Source organism: Leucopleurus acutus, assembly GCF_964270905.1.
Source record: "Leucopleurus acutus genome assembly, chromosome: 2".
Classification (NCBI taxonomy): Eukaryota; Metazoa; Chordata; class Mammalia; order Artiodactyla; family Delphinidae; genus Leucopleurus; species Leucopleurus acutus.
The window spans coordinates 22,177,677-22,197,153 of NC_139143.1; the positions used below are offsets into that span (position 1 = coordinate 22,177,677).

Genomic DNA, 19,477 nt, shown 5'->3' on the forward strand with positions numbered 1-19,477 from the left:
CTTTACAGACCTTTCAAAAGTCATTCTTTCTTGATGAGGGTTGGTTCACAAAATCATTCAGGGTTGGCAGACCTGGCATGGTGCTATGGACTCAATGTTTGTGTCCCCTTGAGACTGATATGTTGAAGCCCTAAGCCCCAATGTGATGGCACTAGGTGGTGGGGCCTTGAAAGGTATTAAGTTTATTTTATTATTTATTTATTTTTGGCTGCGCTGGGTCTTCGTTGCTGTGCGTGGGCTTTCTCTAGTTGCAGCGAGCAGGGGCTACTCTTCCTTGCGGTGCACGGGCTTCTCATTGTGGTGGCTTCTCTTGTTGCGGAGCACGGGCTCTAGGTGCGTGGGCTTCAGTAGTTGTGGCACGTGGGCTTCAGTAGTTGTGGCACGTGGGCTTCAGTAGTTGTGGCGCACGGGCTTAGTTGCTCCGCAGCATGTGGGACCTTCCCAGGCCATGGCTCGAACCCGTGTCCCCTGCATTGGCAGGCAGATTCCTAACCACTGTGTCACCAGGGAAGTCCGAGAGGTATAAAGTTTAGATGAGGTTGTGAGGTGGGTGTGGGGGAGACTTCATGATGGGATTAGCGCCCTTATGAGGGGAGACACCAGAGCTTCCTCTCTCCACTCACACAAAAGAGGTCATGTGAGCACATGGTGAGGTGGTGACCTCTACAAGCCGAGAGGGGAGGTGTCAGAATGAAACCTACCTTGCCGGCACCTTGGTCTTGGACTTCCCAGCCTCCAGCACTGTGAGAAATAAGTGTCTATTGTTTAAGCCCCCCAGTTGGTGCTATTTTGTTAAGGCAGCCACAGCTGACTGAGAAAGATGATATCAAGTAGTTCACATAAGAAACATCTTGGATTTTTTAAAACTGGCTGCAAGGAAGGTGATTAAAAAAAAAAAGACAAAAAAAAGAAACTTAGTGCAACTTGGGTTACCCATCCAGCGTGCTGTGTTAATGATCAGACCTCACCTGGAGTCTACCTCTAAGAGAGAAAAGCTTTCCAACAATCAGAATGGCCTCAGAAAGGCCTGGGCCAGCCTGCAAAGCAATGAGGTGCCCTTCTCTGCAGGGGCTTCTTAAGAGATGGTGCCTCCCAGTAAGAGACAGAGCAAATGGATTCTGGTCCCAGGGCCTTGGAGTCAGGTGTCGCCAGGGTGCCCTTTGGATCTCGGAGAGGCAGCAGTGAGTGGTGGCGTGAAGTGAGATCTTAGTTCCCTGCCCAGGAATGGAACCTGGGTAGCCTGGATGAAAACCAGGAATCCTAGCCACCATAACCCCTGGCTCCTGCCCCCAGTGAAAAATGCATTTCTCACGAGGCAAAAACTGTAAAAACAGATACAAAGTTTATTATTAGAGACACAGCACAACAAGTGGGAGAGCACACAGAGAAACAGTTTGTTTACTTAAGACAGAAGCAAGGCAGAGAAGCACACCCAGAGAGAAAGGGTGTGGGCATCCTGCCTAATGAGCAGCTCAGTAAAGAGGCGTTGAAGTCATCTATATAAGGCAGTTCTTCCGTGTCTTTGTTTACCTTTGGCCAATTATCTGGTTTCTTTTTCCACACCTGATCTGCCTCAGGACCCTCTCGAACATGCATGCGCAACTTTTTTCCAAGACGGATTATAGCCCAGAGGCCTATGGGACGGCCTTAGCATCACATATTATGGAGTGGCGCCCTCTCCTTTTTGCCCCCAAGGAGTCTTTCTGCGCACCTGCAATGTTTCCCTTGCCCCAAGGATGGGAAATGTATGACCTTTTGATCTTTTAATTAGTCCCACTCTATCCCTGCCATAAAAATGTCCAATGTCTGGTTATTTACCCTATCTCTGTTGCTGGTTTTTATATTGAGGTGCAGATCTGGAAACACAGACAGGAGTCTGGTCAAAAATATGTAGTCCTGGAGCCCGCTTGTCTCTTGCTTCAGGAAATGTAAACAGGGGGCTGGTAATGAATGTCCGGCCTGGAGCCCATCTTCTTCTCACCCCAGGAAGTGTGAACAGGAGGCCAGTTCTAAGTGTCTAGTTCTAAGTGTCTAGTCCTGGACCCCATCTATCTCCTGCCTCACTTTCACCTTGGGGAGTCATTCTTCGTAGGAATGAAGGTGGGTCACTGGGACAGGACCCCGAAAAGGCCTGCTTCATGGGGAAGTAATGTTAACATCTGACCAGGGACAAAAATCACCCCAATCCATCGGATGAGAGAAAATCTTAGAGGCAGATGTTTGACAGCTGTTAATAGTGGTAGCCTCTGAAAAGCAAGATTATGGATGACTCATATACCTTTCTGCTGCCTTGCTGTAAATTTCTACAAATTCCTTTAGCAACAGAGAAATAAATGAACGAAGTTATCCACACGTGTATTAAAGGGCTCTCCCATAGCGAAGTGCTCCGCACTTAATCCTTTTTTGTGCCAACCGATGGCCAGCACTTAAGAGGACTTAAGTCCTCTCTCCTGAGTCACCGTTTTGGCCTTGTGACTACGCTTGGGGCGTTATTTAAACCCTAGACGTTTAAACTTCCCATAATTGTGCTTTGTTTCCTTGAAGAAAGGGGTTTTCAGTGGATAAGACTTGCCCAACTCTGCCTCTCTCTAGCCATGGGCAAGTTTCTTTATTTGCAAACTGATGATAAAGTCACACATCCCTCCCAGGGCTACAGTGAGAAGTGAATGAGTTAAAATGTGGGAAGGCTGGCAGCTCACAGCCACTGTCCCTCAGCCTCGAGGTAATGACCCGTGAGGCCACCGGGAGTGCAGGTATGATGGCTCTGCACGGCCCCTCCTCTGCAGAGGTTAGGGGTCATCAATGTCACAGATGGAGCTTGAGACAGGAGCAATGCTGCGACGCGACGCCCTGCCCTGGAGAGTGAGGAGGACAGAGGCAAGACCAGACCACCAACCTGGCCTGTTATGGGGCTTGAAAGTACCCGAGGGTCTGCCGGTCAACCTGGAAGAGGCTGACCAGGTGTCATGGATCTGATGAAGAGGCTGGTAGCACATGAAGGGATGGTGGCACAGCTAGGTGTAGATGCCTTTGACTGACGGACATTTAGGTTCTGTGGTCTCGTGGGGCAGAGCACCCTCTCCCCCAAAGGCTACCTGCCTCTCTTTCACTCCTTCTCCCCCCACCACCACATAAAATAACCACCGACGCACAGACCCACGCACAGCTCTCGCCAGCCCTCTCCCTCCTTTTTTTCCACAGCACTTACCACTTGTTCTATTTGGTGTGTGTGTGCATAACATAGACATACCTGGACTTACTGACTCTGCCCTTTTCTTCTCCCCATGCCCTCCCCCACCGTGGGAGGGGGAGACGCCCTTGGAGGAGGGACTTGAGTTTTGCTCTGAGCTGTACTGTCCGCAACTAGCACTGAACCTGCTCAGTTGCCGGTTAAGAAATATTCGTTGAATGAATTAATGAAATCTCTCCTCCCACTTACATGACTGCTTTTCAGTTTCTAATTTCAAGTTACGAGTGGACTATGGACTGCAAACTACTATATCTATTGTGCCCTGATGCCAATTAAAAAAAAAAATCAATCTTTAGACTCACCTGAAATGAACCTGATTTTCATCTGGCATCTGAACCTGTTACAGGTCCCAAGGGAGAACAAATTTAGCATCCTTCAAGATTTGAGACCTCACGTGAATCCCAAAGTCTTCCCTTTCTTCCAGCTTTGTCACACTAAGCAGCGGGAAGGAGCGTTCCTGGCATTTGTCCCTCATCCCCTTTGCTGCTAATCATGCTGTGCTCCCTACCCGGCTCAGCCTCTTGACCTCAAATGCCTCTACTGCTCTCCAGCAGGGATAGAAGGAGCCTGTGAAGTTCCACCACGGCAAATTTTCATTGTTGTGTGTCAGCTCATCCCACAGCCAGCTGCTTGGACTTGGCTGCAGGGGAAGGAAAGGAAGGAGGGGGGAAAGTGTGGCACCAGAGCTGTCACTGGGCTAACGACTCTCCAGAGGCTTCACCTTGAGAACGAGGGTGGCAGGCACATCTGGACTGCACGTGATCTCCAGGGCGGCCTCGTTTGCTCAGTCAAGATCATCAGGAAGCCAGCGTTGGCAGATCTCGCTTCTGCTTCCTCTCTTTTTCAACGTGACTGAAGCTTTAGCTGGTCATGTAATTTACCTCAGTACAGCACGGAATATAGTCAATAATATAATAACTTTGTATGGTGACAGATGCTTACTAGACATTGTGGTGGTCAATTCATAATGCATATAAATGTCAAAGCACTATGTTGTACACCCAAAACTAATATAATATTGTATGTCAACTATATTTCAATAAAAGAAAAAAATCACCCAAGCCCCATCCAGGAACTCTGATTCAATAGGTCTGCAGTGAGGCCCAGGTAGCATTTAAAAAAAAAAATTTTTATTGAAGTTGAATTACAATGTCGTGTCAATTTCTCTGTACAGCAAAGTGATTTAGTTATATATATTTTTTCATATTCTTTTCCCTTATGGTTTGTCACAGGATATTGAATATAGTTCCCTGTGCTACCCAGTAGGACCTTGTTGTTTATCCATCTATATATGATAGTTTGCATCTGTTAATCCCAATCTTGCAATCCTTCCCTTCCCCATTCTCCCCACCCTTGGCAACCACAAGTCTGTTCTCTATGTCTGTGAGTCTGTTTCATTTTCGTAGATATGCTCATTTGGGTTGTATTTTAGATTCCACATATAAGTGATATCATATGGTATTTTGTCTTTCTCTTTCTGACCTTCTTTGCTTAGTATGACAATCTCTAGGTCCATCCATGTTGCTGCAAATGGCATTATTTCATTCTTTTTTATGGCTGAGTAATATTCCATTGTATATATGTACCACATCTTCTTTATCCATTCATCTGTCAATGGACATTTAGGTTGTTTCCATGTTTGGGCTATTGTAAATACTGCTGCTATGAACATAGGGGTGCAAGTATCATTTTGAATTATAGTTTCGTCTGGATATATGCCCAGGAGTGGGATTGCTGGATCACATGGCAACTCCCATTTTTAGTTTATTGAGGAACTGCCATACTGTATTCCATAGTGGCTGTACCAATTTACATTCCCACCAACAGTGTAAGACGGGTCCCTTTTCTCCACAGCCTCTCCAGCATTTATTATTTGTAGACTTTTTAATGATGGCCATTCTGTGCAGTGTGAGGTGGTACCTCATTATTGTTTTGATTTGCATTTCTGTAATAATTAGCGATGAGCATCTTTTCATGTGCCTATTGGCCATCTGTATGTCTTCTTTGGAGAAATGTCTATTTAGGTCTTCTGCACATTTTTTGATTGGGTCATTTGAGTTTTTTGGTTACTGAATTGTATGAGCTGTTCATACATTTTGGAAATTAAACCCTTGTCGGTTGCAACATTTGCAAATATTTTCTCCCAGTCCATAGGTTGTCTTTCACTTTGTTTATGGTTTCCTTTGCTGTGCAAAAGCTTGTAAGTTTGATTAGGTCCCATTTGTTTATTTTTGCTTTCATTTCTATTGACTTGGGAGACTGCCAGGTAGCCTATTTTTAAGAGCCTCAGTTGATTCATCGAGTTGAGAAATCCTGACAGAGGATTCAAAGGCCTTTTGTAGCATTACGATTCAATAGTCTTGAGAAGGAGACTATAAGTAAACTGTAGGTAATATTTTGCAAGATAAAACACATGCTAATGTTGTTGGATAAACTGAGATCCCCTGCGATGTGGAGAAATACCCATTGTTCTCTAGGATTCAAAGGCATTTGAAAAGCACAATGCAAACACTGGCTTCTGATTATGACCAAGGAGGGATGTGAAGCATACTGTAAGGTTCCTAGAGTTAAACATTTGCCCATTTTCTTAAATCTTTTACTTCCGAGGCTGGGCAATACAATAGTTATTTCTTTGCCTCCACCCTAGCCATTTAAAAATCACTATTTAAAATATACATGGACAGGACTTTCCCTGGTGGTTCAGTGGTTAAGAATCTGCACTTCCACTGCAGGGGGCAAGGGCTCGTTCCCTGGTCAGGGAAGTTCCACATGCCATGTGGTGCGATCAAAAATTAAATAAATAAATAAATAAAATCTTGTCTGTCAGAACATCAGAGTTTACTGAGCGGCAACTGTGTAGAGAGGTTTCTGATACTAGTTGCTTGAGTTCAAAGAAAAAAATGTTATTCACTATCTAATAAAGATTATTATTATTACAACTCACACTAGTTAATGATTTAGAAGGCATTTTGGTAGTTCCCCAGGGGACATGACACAGAAGTCCATCTCCTGCCCCCAAAGCCAGCAGGATGTAGGAGGACAAAGTCTTTAGAGTTAAGACAGTCTCGGGTTTGAATTTCCAGATGCCACTTATTAGCTGTGTGACCAAGACAAGTTGTTCAACCTCTCTGAGCCTGTTTTCTCAAATACAAAGTGAAGATACTATATGTCTGAGTTTTAATGTATTAGTATACAGTCTGTAAGTCCACCTTCCTCTTCTTCCCCCATCCCATGCCACCAGCAATAACAAAGCCTGTGACATTTTGTGTGTCAAGGCACAGATGCTCCAAACCTGTGCCGTGCAAGGTGCAAAAGTAAAGTGGCACAAACAATGTCATTTTTAATAAATGAATCTAAGCTGGACTATAAACTGAGTTTGGCAATGAAGGGTCAGAGAATCTGAATGCTGCTTCAACATCCAAGTTCTAAGTGAGCTGAGAGTAATAAAGGAGGCAGTTGGAAAAAAGCAGATATGAAGTAGATGCTCAAAAAGTATTTGTTGAATTAATTAATTTGCTTTTGCCTCCTTTTCAGATGGGGCTTTTTTATTTGAAAAACAGACTTCCTTATACGTACGCTGCAAAACAGGGCTTCTACAGTTCCCTAATCTATTTCCGTCACCCGTATCTCCACTTCTAAAGGCCTCGGTTATCGTGAAACTCATTTAGCTTTCTGCATTATTAGTTTTGAGAAAGTTCAAGCTAGCAAAACTTCCTGGAGTCTGTAAGGAAGACCCATTGTCCATTTACCAGGCTCACTCACAGTTAGCCAGAGTAGCAGAGGTTTTCCTGTCTGTGCAATGACGGTAATTAGAATTTCGGTTGCAATAAATATATATTATCTCCTCCTTAAAACTTTCTGCTTTAGAGAGAGAATGCTTGTGTGGGCCAAGCTCTTAGAACCAGTTTCTTTTGAATGCCTTGAGCACATTCAGGGGCTCCTTAGCCACGGAGAAGTACTGCTAAAAGGACTTCTGATCAGCAATAACTAAATGCCTGAGGAAGCCCCACCTGCAAAGCTTTGCTGATTTCTCTTCAGAGAGCCACGAGCCGTGAAGTTCCAGTTTGGCGGATTCCTGGGGTGGAAACAACATAAAATCTCCAGCAAATCTCCCCTATGTTAGCTGTGCTTTGTGCCATAGGGCAAAGTGATTCAATTGTGCTATTAAAAAGTTACTTTGTTCTTATGATGTGTCAAGTGCTATAATGCAAAAATGAATTAAGGACTCTGCCATTGAGAAGCTAGTACTTAAGCAGAGGGTGTTTAATGGCCACAGTCCAGGTCAGCACAGTCTGAGCAGAAAGTGGAGTGAGGGATTGGGCAGGGCTTCTCACCATGGGTATTTCAAGCCCAGAAGTGGGTCTTGTGTTTGGGTGGAGGGAGGAGGTGGGTAATGGGAACACCGTGAGCCAGGCCTGAGATGTGAAAGAACATGGTGTTCCACTGGAATGCCAATATATCCAGTCAGGGGAGGGGGGCCAGGACAGGTGCCAAAGGTGGATTGATGTCAGATTACAAAGGCCCATGCATAATTAGACCAATGTGTTTAGGCCACAGGAGGATGCTAAGCTGAGAAGTGACATGATTAATTAGTATCTTTTGAAGGCAACCCCAGTTTCAGTGTGTAAGAGATTGGAATAGGAGATTAAATAGGAGGCCAAAGTAAACGTATGAAAGACAAAGACAGCTTGAGCTAGGTGTCTGTGAGAATAAGTACATCTAAGTAATAAATGCCTGATCACTGAACAGAAGAACTGAAGATGCCTTCCACCTTCCTAGCTTGGGTGATGAGGACTGTGGGAGACAGAGCAGGTGTTCAGATAGAGGGAAGGGAAGCTAAGGAGCTGTCGAGTTTCTCCCTCTTGACACTTACTGTGGTCTTGGAAAACAGAACGTCCTTGGCTGCGATGTAACATGGACTGCTTATCTCCACACCTAAGAAGTTCTTTGGAACACACTTTGGTGAGTTCCTCCCTCCCTCCCCCTCTCAGGGGCAAGGCCTACCTGGCAGTGGAACCAGACTGCATGGGCAACATGCCATCTAAGGAAACATTCCCAAAGGCAGCATTGGCCCAGACAACCTCGATGGCTGCAGGCATCTTTGAAGCTCATATTCTCCCAGGAAGAGAGAATATTAGTGTTGGGCTAATTTAAATAACAAAATTCCACTCCCACTCACCTCTTCAACTTTATTTTCTCACCACTGACCAGATGGGAGGATAGTATGAGCAAAACGCCTGATGTTTTAAGGGGAAAGAGAAAAGAGTGGCTGGCTTATCCTCTATGCACCTCTTCACTTTTAAGTGACCCATGTTTTCAATATTGATACTCCTATTGTTTTAAATTTTTGAAATGTTTATTATAAATAAAATCAGATGAAGAATCATGAATTACAGAAAAAATTTTCATAAGTTTTTAAAAAACCTTTTTTTAAAATAAATTTATTTTATTTATTTTTACTTATTTATTTTTGGCTGTGTTGGGTCTTTGTTGCTGCGTGTGGGCTTTCTCTAGTTGCGGCGAGCGGGGGCTACTCTTGGTTGCGGTGCGCAGGCTTCTGGTTGTGGTGGCTTCTCTTGTTGCGTAGCATGGGCTCTAGGCACGTGGGCTTCAGTAGTTATGGTGCGTGGGCTCAGTAGTTGTGGCTCACGGGCTTAGTTGCTCCGCGGCATGCGGAATCTTCCCAAACCAGGGCTCGAACCCGTGTCCCCTGCGTTGGCAGGCAGGTTCTTAACCACTGTGCCACCAGGGAAGCCCTAAAAAATCTTTTTAACTGAAGTGAACATACTTATAGAAAAGAGCTATGATAAGCACATGGTGCAATGAATCATCAGTAAGAAAACACATGCATGAAGCCATCACCAGATCAAGGAGGGCGTGGCCAGCATCCCAGAGGCTGGCCCACTTGGTGCTCCTTCCAGGCACTGCCCTCCAATACTAACCATAAACCTGACTTCTAATGGTATCGATCAGTTGCCTTTTTGAATTTTATACATTAATAAGTAGAATCACACGAGATGATTTCAAGACTGGCATCTTCCTCTCAGTATCTGTGAGAATCACCCATGCTGTTGCATACAGTTCATCATTGCTGTGTAGTATTCTAGTGCATGAAAACACCATGTTTATCCATTCTACGCTGATGGATATTTAGGTTGTTTCCATTTTTGGTCAATTATGAATTTTGCTACTTTGGTGTGTGCACTTCTGCTGGATACATATGTCAGAGTGGAACTGCTGGGTTATAAGCTATTCACATGTCCCTTTATCTTTTCTCATAGGACAAAGTGAGATTTCTATTACCCAATGAATCAACATTTTTAGTTCTCACGTGGAGGGAGGGGCTGGGCACAGCCAGCAGTCTAATTTTGACAGTCCTGTTGTCTAAGAAAGGTAATTCATTTAACATTTATTAAATGCTTCCTGTGATCCAGGCACTGGGCTGGATGCTAAGGAGACAAGACTAACAGGATCCCTTCCTCACGAAACTTAGCAGGACACCCCAGGTCAGACAACTATAATGCCTGCACATTTAACTGAATATTTTTGTTTGTCCTTATTTTGTAAAAATAAGTTGAAAATTAAAAATGCTGATGCCAGTGATAAGCATAGGTCTCATGGACCTAAAGCAATGGAGTAAAGGGTAGCCTCTGAATGATGTGGGATTCCATTTTATCCCAAATCTATCTGGCCTCTCAGCTCTGGAACATGGGCAGTGCAAAAATGTATCCAAATCCATTCAGTTCCTGAGTTCAGGCAGTGAGAACTTCAACAGTGAGAGATATTAACAATGACTAAAGATTGTGCCTAACATGTAACTAGGTGCTTTCTAACTATTTTAGCTTTTGGAAATAAGATGCTCCTGTAAACACAACTTTGATGTGTTTTCAGCAATATCCTGTGGATGAATGTTAGAGCGCACCTGTCTTTAGTTTCTCAGACACCAGCCCCTCTCCCGTCTGCAGGTCTCTATTGTCAGTTAGATCATGTATTCCCTTCCTGCATTTCCCTCTCAGCCTTCAGGACTCAGCTGAGGCATCATTTTCTCCGGAGAACTCTCCCTGGACGCCACTGCCCTTCCTCTGTGCTCCTCCTAATGAATGGCATCTATTCTTATCCCTTCACAGTCATTCTCAGGCTGTTTTGCAACTGCCTCTTTACTTGTTTCACTGTATTAATTAGGACATTAATTTGGCTGCTTTAACAGAGATCAAAATATAATTGCTTAAGCACGATAAAGGTCACATATAAAAGTCTAGGCCAACTGTGTCTGAGCAGTGAGAAAACTGCTCCACAAGTGTCCAGGGACCTTGGCTTTTTATGTCTTATTGCTCTGTCACCCCCTAGAATGTCTCCATTTATATGGTCAAAGCTGGTTCATCATCACTTCATCACATTCTAGCCCTGGAAAAGGAAAAGTGGAATTAAGAGAGCAAGTAGAGTTTTCCTCTTTTTTAAACCAGTTGTGGTTTCTGAGGACATTCCCAGAGTCTGCCTATGGGCTAAGATGCATGAGTTCAAGGCAGGCTGCCCCCAGTTAATAATGGGTTCGCAGTCCAAGCCGCTTCTTTTTTTGGGGGGGGGCGGGGGTCGTGGCCCTCGCTGGGCGGCACACAGTATCTTAGTTCTGCGACCGGGGATTGAACCCATGCCCCCTGCAATGGAAATGCGGAGTCCTAACCACCGGACCGCCAAGTCTCCAAGCTGCTGCTTCTTTGTAAGGATGTGACCAGAAGCTGCACTCATCACCTGAGTTCACATTACACTAGCCAGAACTTAATCACTCTCCTACTAAAGGGAAGAAGGGATGAACGGATAGTATGGGACAATCAGCTATTTCTGCTAACAAATTAGGCAGAAACTAGGCAACAAACTAGGCCAAATTAGGCAGTAAGTTCTGAGTTTGTTGACCATTATGTTATCAGTGCTCAGCACAAAGCATTTAATGAAACTGCCTAATCTTTCACAATGCTACAGAGGATACAACTCCAGATGTTTCTCAACAGAGGACTGGACGTTGTTCACAAAAGAAAGAAAAGCTGGACAGCTGTAGACCAGAATTCTGACTCCTCTTATGCATGTATATACACAGGTGACTTTGAACAAGCTCTGAACCTTATTCTTTTTAATGGGGATGCCATCCGATCCCCACTGTCTGGGGAGTATGACAGTGTCTAGCACACAGATGGTACTTAGAACATGTTATCTTTCCTTCCTTATGGAGAAGGGCTGGCAATATCCACTGTGACATTAGTTGGTTAGCTTTCTGCCCAATAACTGCCGCTGTCCAACCTACACAGCAGCTGATTTGCAAAGCTGATGGACATGCAGCCCATCTGATCTCTGATGCGGTCGACATTTTATGTTTAGGCTAAGCTAAACTACCAGAAAGTTCGGTAGGTAGACCTAATTGTCTAGAAATTGTCAAGAAAATTCAATCGTCAAGAAAATCCCTCATAACCTACATATATGATATACCAGACTGTGTCTCTCTTTTTTGACCATGTGGCTTGAGGGATCTCAGGTCCCTAACCAGGGATTGAACCTGAGCCATGGCAGTGAAAGCCCGGAATCCTAACCACGAGGCCACCAGGGAACTCTGTGTGTTTCTCTTTTGATCTGGCTGATATCACGTACCATCAAATCTACTCCTCAAATTTCATAACTGTTTAAGACCTTCTGGCCCACCTTCTAATTTAACTTTCATTCCTAATCATCTCTGCCTAGGACATGATCCTGATTTGCTTTTTCTTTTGGTCTTCCTTCCTCTGGGGTCCTATAGCACCCTCCTTTCCATGCCCCTTCCTTGGGCATTGTGATATTCTGTTTAGATGTCTGGATCCATCTGTGAACTCCTTGAAAAAAAGGACTGTGTCTTACTTACCTGACTTGCTTTGATCTATTAATATTTTTTCCATCTTATCAATTACATTCTTAAAAGTAGCATAAACAGGGCTTCCCTGGTGGTGCAGTGGTTGAGAGCCCGCCTGCCGATGCAGGGGACACGGGTTCGTGCCCCGGTTTGGGAAGATCCCACGTGCCGTGGAGCGGCTGGGCCCGTGAGCCATGGCCGCTGAGCCTGCGCGTCCGGAGCCTGTACTCCGCAATGGGAGAGGCCACAACAGTGAGAGGCCCGCGTACCGCAAAAAAAAAAAAAAAAAAGTAGCATAAACATTTTTATAGACTGAGGTGGAATAGAAATTTTGGAAGGAAAAAAGGAGGTAACCAAGGCCATCTATACAATCTAAGAATACACCGTGAGCAGCACTGTAAATGAGGGATGAGATGAAACATGACACAAATTAAACCCTCCCAAAAGTATCAGCTAGAGACCTGTGAAAGGTGCACAGAGGACAGTGTGAAGGGGCTCCCAACTGGCTGAATCTCAGACAATCTGAACATCATATAATGAGAGTAATGGAAAACACACTGCAGAAGTAGTAATACCTGAGTTTGATGAGGAATGGGATATTTACATAGTTTCCAAGTACCTCCACACAACACACGTATGAATTACAAAGGAAAAGGGTAACTTCACAGTGTAAGAAGCTTGGCAGAACCACCTTAATTAAGTGACCAAAGTGAACATCACCAGTATTGGGGCAAATCACAACTGCACATCACCTGACACGACGCAGTGAGAAGAGCATCACCTCATGATATTCCTGCCAAAGATGCACAACCTGTGTCTAATCACGAGGAAACATCAGACAAATCCAGATTGAGGGCATTTTACAAAGTAACTGGCCTATAACCTTCAAGAGTGTCAAAAGTCAAGACAGGAGCTGTTCTAGACTTTAAGGAAACTAAAGAGAAACAGCAACCGGTTGCAATGGCTAATTCTAAACTAGATCCCTTTGTTATAAAGGACATTATTGGGACAACTGGAGAAACCTGAATGGAGCCTGAGGATTACATGGTAGCAAAGTATCACAGCTGATGTCCTGATGTTGTTGGCTGGTTATGCAGGGAAACCTGGTGTGTAGGAAGTGTACATTAAAGTATTTGGGGGTGATGGGGCATCAGGTTGGCCAATACCCTCAGACAGTTTGGGGGGAGGGGGAGTTCTTTCTATTGTGACTGCAACTTTCCTGTAGTAGAGTCAAGGTTGTTTCAAAATAAACATTCTATTTAAAAAAGGTATCTTATTTTATTTTGACAGTTAAAAATTATTTTCTTTTTCTTAAACAGGAGGTATAGGGTGTTTCCATACAAGGTTGGCCAGATGGGAAGAATCTTTAGCTCTGACTTGGCCTCATTAATTTGAGCATAAAATGCTTACGTGAGACCACATCTGTGACAAGTTGAAAGTGGACAGCTCAGAGCACGTGGGTATCTTTGGCAGCTCGATGCACTGGACTCCCTCAAGGCCTGCTGCTGGAGAAGTCACCGGCTGAGGGACCACTGCAGAGCTTCATACATCGCTTGATCCTGAGAGGAGAGGACAGAATATAGAGCTGGTCACTGACATGGGTTTACCTGTGTTCCCCAAAATTCAGATGTTGAAGTCCTCACTCCCAGTACCTCAGAGTGTGACTGGATTTGGAGCAGGGTCTTAAAAGTGGTGATTAAGTTAAAATGAAGTCATTAGGGTGGGCTCTACGACATCCAATACAACTTGGTGTCTTTATAAGAACAGATGATTAAGGACTTCCCTGGTGGTGCAGTGGTTAAGAATCCTCCTGCCAATACAGGGGACATGGGTTTGAGCCCTGGTCCAGGAAGATCCCACATGCCACGGAGCAACTAAGCCCGTGCGCCACAACTACTGAGCCTGTGCTCTAGAGCCCACGAGCCACAACTATGAGCCTGTGTGCCACAACTACTGAAGGCTGCGTGCCTAGAGCCCATGCTCTGCAACGAGAAGCCACCACAATGAGAAGTCGCGTGCGGCAATGAAGAACAGCCCCCGCTCGCCACAACTAGAGAAAGCCCACACGCAGCAACGAAGACCCAACACAGCCAAAAATAAATAAATAAATAAATTAAAAAAAAAAAAAAGAGAGATGATTAAGACACAGACACGCACAGAGGGAAGACCATGTAAAGACACAGGGAGAAGACCGTCATCTCCAAACAGGGCCCAGAAGAAACCAACCCTGCCAGTACCTTGATCTTGGACTTCTAATTTCCAGATCTGTGAGAAAATAAATTTCTGTGGTTTAAGCCACCCAGTTGGTGGTACTTTGTTATAGCAACCGGAGCAAACGAAGAGAGGTGGCCTTACCTCCCTGATCTAAAGTCCATACAGACTCCTTTTTACAGGGAATGCCCACGACTCTTATAATTGTTGACTAAAGTTTGCTGTAAAAATCAGATTAAAAGATTCTTATGTCTATATCTATTTAATGAAGAAAGCAAAACTCTAAACTGTACTGGGTCCAGATGAGAATGGGAGGCAGAAGCAGAGGCATCTTATACTACATTAACATTTGTAAGAAACTGCCACAGCATTTTCCAGTTGGTGGTATCATCCTACATTTTCAGTAACAATGTATGAGAGTTCTAGTTGCTTCACATCCCTGCCACCATTTGGTGCTGTCAGTCTTTTATTTATCTATGTATATATGTTTGGCTGCGTTGGGTCTTTGTTGCTGTGCGCGGGCTTTCTCTAGTTGCGGCGAGTGGGGGTTACTTTTTGTTGCGGTGCGCAGGCTTCTCATTGCGGTGACTTCTTTTGTTGTGGAGCACGGGCTCTAGGCACGTGGGCTTCAGTAGTTGTGGCACACGGGCTTAGTTGCTCTGCGGCATTTGGGATCTTCCTGGACCAGGGCTCGAACCCATGCCCCCTTCATTGGCAGGAGGATTCTTAACCACTGAACCATCAGGGAAGTCCTGTTGTCAGTCCCTTAAATTTTAGTCATTCTGGTAGATGTGTAGTGGATTCTCACTGTGGTCACACTAACTTTTTTTTTTTTTTTTTGGTGAGGCTGTGGAGCAACAAGAATTCTCATCTATTGCTGGTGGGAATGCAAAATGGTACAGCCATTCTGGAAGACAGTTTGGCAGTTTCTTACCAAACTAAGCATGCTCTTACTAGAAAATCCAGAAATCATGCTCCATGTTATTTAACCAATTGAGTTGAAAATGTATGTCCACACAAAAACATGCATACAAATGTTTACAGCAGCTTTATTCATAATTGCCAAAACCTGAAAGCAACCAAGATGGCCTTCAGTATGTGAATGGATAAATTATGGCACATCCAGACAATGGACTATTTAGTGCTAGAAAGAAGTGGACTATCAAGCCATGAAGGACAGAGAGGAACCTTAAATGCGTATCACTGTGAAAGAAGTCAACCTGAAAACACTAATGTATGATTCCAACTGTAGGACACTCTGGAAAAGGCAAAGCTATAGAGACAGTAAAAATATCAGGGGTTGGGGGAGGGAGTGTTGAGCACAGAGCAGTGAAACTATACTGTAAGACACTATGGTGGTAGATTTATGTCATTACGTATTTGTCAAATCCCATAGAACAGGGGTCCCCAACCCCTGGTACTGGTCCGTGGCCTGTTAGGAACTGGGCCACACAGCAGGAGGTGAGTGGCAGGTGAGCGAGCAAAGCTTCATCTGTGTTTGCAGCCGCTCCCCATCGCTCGCATTACTGCCTGAGCTCCGCCTCCTGTCAGCATTATGGTGAGTTGTATAATTATTTCATTATATATAACAATAAAGTGCACGATAAATGTAATGTTCCCTGACCAGCAATCGAACCCAGGCCCTCGGCAGTGAAAGCACCAAGTCCTAACCACTGGACCGACTCCCCTCAAGCACCTCTCAAACCGTGTCAAAGGTGAACAGAAAAAAAAAAAAAAAAAAAAAAAAACAGGAAAAAAAAAACAGAGGAAAAAAAAAAGGTGAACAGAAAATAGGTATTAGTGAAATGCTGAATTAACTCTGAAATAGGATAAAAGGGCCTCTGTATTTCAACACCACTGCTAAATAATATATGTAAAGACATTTTAAGCATGCTTTGCTTATAGCCAGATTAAAGCAATTCCTTTTTAATAATAAAATAACATTTTAAGTTATAAAACAATATTTTTGTAGAAATGTAAAGAAAATACAGATAAGCAAAAAAAAAAGAAATTCATCCTTAATTTCCAAAGATAACTATTATTACTATTTTGGCCTTACAGATCTTTTAAATTATTATTTTTTAAGTATTTAATTTTTAAAGATAGGTAATACATTCACATGGTTCAAAATTCAAACAGGATGAAAGGTCAACTTTCACACCTCTGTCCTCCAGCTACCCAGTTTCTTTTCCCACAAGCAACCACTGTTAGTTTCATAAGTAATAATTCATAAGGGCCAGTTAATATGCCAAACAAGGAAAGTAGTCTCTTTACCTTAATGTTGTGCCTTATTTTTTTAAAAGATCAAACAAAGTAATAATCAGCTTGGTCATCTGTCTCATTTATCATTTACTCAAAATTCATACCATGCCTACCTCCAAAAGAGAAGTTATATCTTCTTATTCACTAGTGTAGTTTCCAGAGATCAAATACTTAAAGATTTATGATCACCAAAAATATTAAAGAGAATATATCAGAATCAAGTAGCATCACTAGGGCATACATGTAGCCTTCCAAGGGATGTCCCTAAGAGGATAAAAAAAATTCTACCTTGTGTGGAATTATAGGTCCAGTTTTTTAATAAAATCAGTCATATGGCCTTTGTCATACTGTAGTTGATACCTCTGAAGCAAAAGCTGCTTGCAAACAATTCTCTAACATTAACAGAATTGAGTGACCAGGTTAGTATGTATTCTATGTACACATCTATGGTAGTGCTTACCATACAACTCTTAATTGCTCAAAATGGTTCCTAATCCACATCTTATGTGATTTTAAATATAGCTTGTGCGTCTAGCACAGAGGCTGGCATACGTACAGTAGGTATGTGATATTTATGGATGGATGGGATCTTAGGCAACTCAATACACAGCTAGAGGCAAGAGGGACTATACTTGGGAAGTTTTTCTCTCATAAATGTCAATGTGACAGGCTTGATCAAGCAAATGGATGAACCATATAATCCTGAGTGTGAAGAAGAGAATCAATGTGTTCCGGCCAGTGGGTGTGGAAAACACTAAAACGAGTTAATAAAACAGGAGAGTTTCTATGGTGTGGCTTTAGTAGAGGAGGAAAAAAAAATTATAATTTATGTTTGAGTAAGGTTTCCTTCCTGACATCTGAACAATGCAACAGTAGGCAGAGTGAAAAGGCTATAATTTGAGATAATAGCTGGGAAAATAATCTCAAAGTCTCAACATTTATTAATAGTTAACCTAGCCTCAGGTCTCTGGTGAGCAGTTATTACTGAAAAAACCAAACCAGCAAAATAAGTTATGCTTCATAGGTCTATGAAGTGACACATGTTGGACAAGAGAATTTGACTTAATTGAGGGGAGAGAATTAACAGTGACTGAGAAGCAACTGGCAAAAAGAGTTCAATCTTCTTTGTTGGGATATCTCATAACAAATTACCAGTCTATTAAGTCTTCTTAGGACCACAATAGGACATGGCCTCTCACCAGAAACTAGGACAGGGCAGGTATCTTCAGATGGAGCCTAAAAGTTTGGTACCAATGAAGTGGGAATGAATGAGGAATACAGGTAGAGACTCAGAGAAGGAATATTTGCTCATGTGTTCACTTTCCACCCTCAACTGGTTACCAAGGATTTACTGGGTCAGGTGACACGTTGCTGCATTTGGCCTCTAAACTACACCCTACTATCATGTCAGCCAATTGCTGGACACGGAATCCACTTCACATGCCGTTGTTGCCCAACCTCAAATTAACAACCATGTGGCACCTGGGAGCCAACTGCTTCAAGGAAGAAGGCACCAGCTAGTAGGAATGATTTACCTGGCAGGAGAGCATGATGAATATTTCAGAACTGTAAAGACCAGCTCTGCGGACTTTGGGAGAGAATGTGCACACCCTTCTTCTTTCAGTTTTCTTTTTCCTTTTTTGACATCTCCTGATTATTTATTTAATGTTAACTCACTTCAAAGCAACTGCTATCTCTGTAAGTATGTCTGAAATGTTAAAATGTAGTAAGTGTTCCTTTTACATTTAACAAAATCTAGTGATTCTCTTTTAGTGTGAAAAGACTACCCTGCCGCTAACAAGTCAATTAACTTGATGCCAGTGTCTTATCTACAGCTTTTCATTCTAGGGCTTGAAGTCATGACCTTTACAAAACTATGCCCTTTAGAATCTGCCTGGCCAGAGTATCTAATTTCCTAGTGAGTCATAGTGATTGGTTTTGTCATGGGCTCTAACCTGAGCTGGACTAATCACAGGCTCCCTGGAACTCTCCTGCCAGAGCTATCAGGGAATTCTCTTGCTCTGGGGATTAATAAACCCCCCCTGTGTGTCTGGGCCTGCAGGCAGCCATCTACCCCCATGAGATGAAGCAATGAGGTTTATGGATCTAGCATGCCTGAAGCCAGCAGTACTCTCAACTTCCTTGTTATGTGGACCAATGAGTTCCTCTTTTTTCCCACTTAACATTAGTTTGAGTTGGGTTTCTGTCATTTACAACTAAAAGAGCCCTAATATTAAAAGTAGAAAGAGGTGGCTGATAAATGAGCTGCTCAACCTTATGTTCAGAAAAACATCTCAACAAATGCCACACCTTTCTTTTGGTTTGATATGTTATTCTTTTGGTCTGATTTTTGAAATGGATTTTATTTGACCATACAACTCCTCTAATTTCAACTGAATTCTCCTAAATTAGAAGGAAGAAGTTCTTCTAAAAATAGAGCTGGCATAGAATCCAGCAATCCCACCCCTGGGCATATATCCAGAAAAAAACTCTAGTTCGAAAAGATATATGCACCCCAATGTTCACAGCAGCACTATTTATAACAATAAAGACACGGATGCAACCTAAATGTCCATCAACAGATGAATGGATAAAGAAGATGTAGCATATATATACAATGGAACACTACTCAGCCATAAAAAGAATAAAATAATGCCATTTGAAGCAACATGGATACACCTAGAGATTATCGTACTAAGTGAAGTAAGTCAGATAAAGACAAATACCATATGATATTACTTATATATAGAATCTAAAATATGATACAAATGAACTTATTTACAAAACAGAAACACTCACAGACATAGAAAACAAACTTATGGCTACCAAAGGGGCTATAAAGGGGAAGGATAAATTAGGAGTTTGGGATTGCAGATACAAAC

General features: G+C 43.1%; 1 protein-coding gene across 1 annotated transcript in view; it reads right to left on the bottom strand.

The window, feature by feature from the left end:
* Positions 1–13,400: 13,400 nt before the first annotated feature.
* Positions 13,401–19,477, bottom strand: part of NVL (nuclear VCP like) — a 97,124-nt gene continuing 91,047 nt past the window's right edge. The window contains exon 23 of the mRNA XM_082833775.1: positions 13,401–13,681. Coding sequence (XP_082689901.1) covers positions 13,637–13,681 — 45 coding nt within the window. The 3' untranslated portion in view covers positions 13,401–13,636. The remainder of the gene's footprint in view (positions 13,682–19,477) is intronic.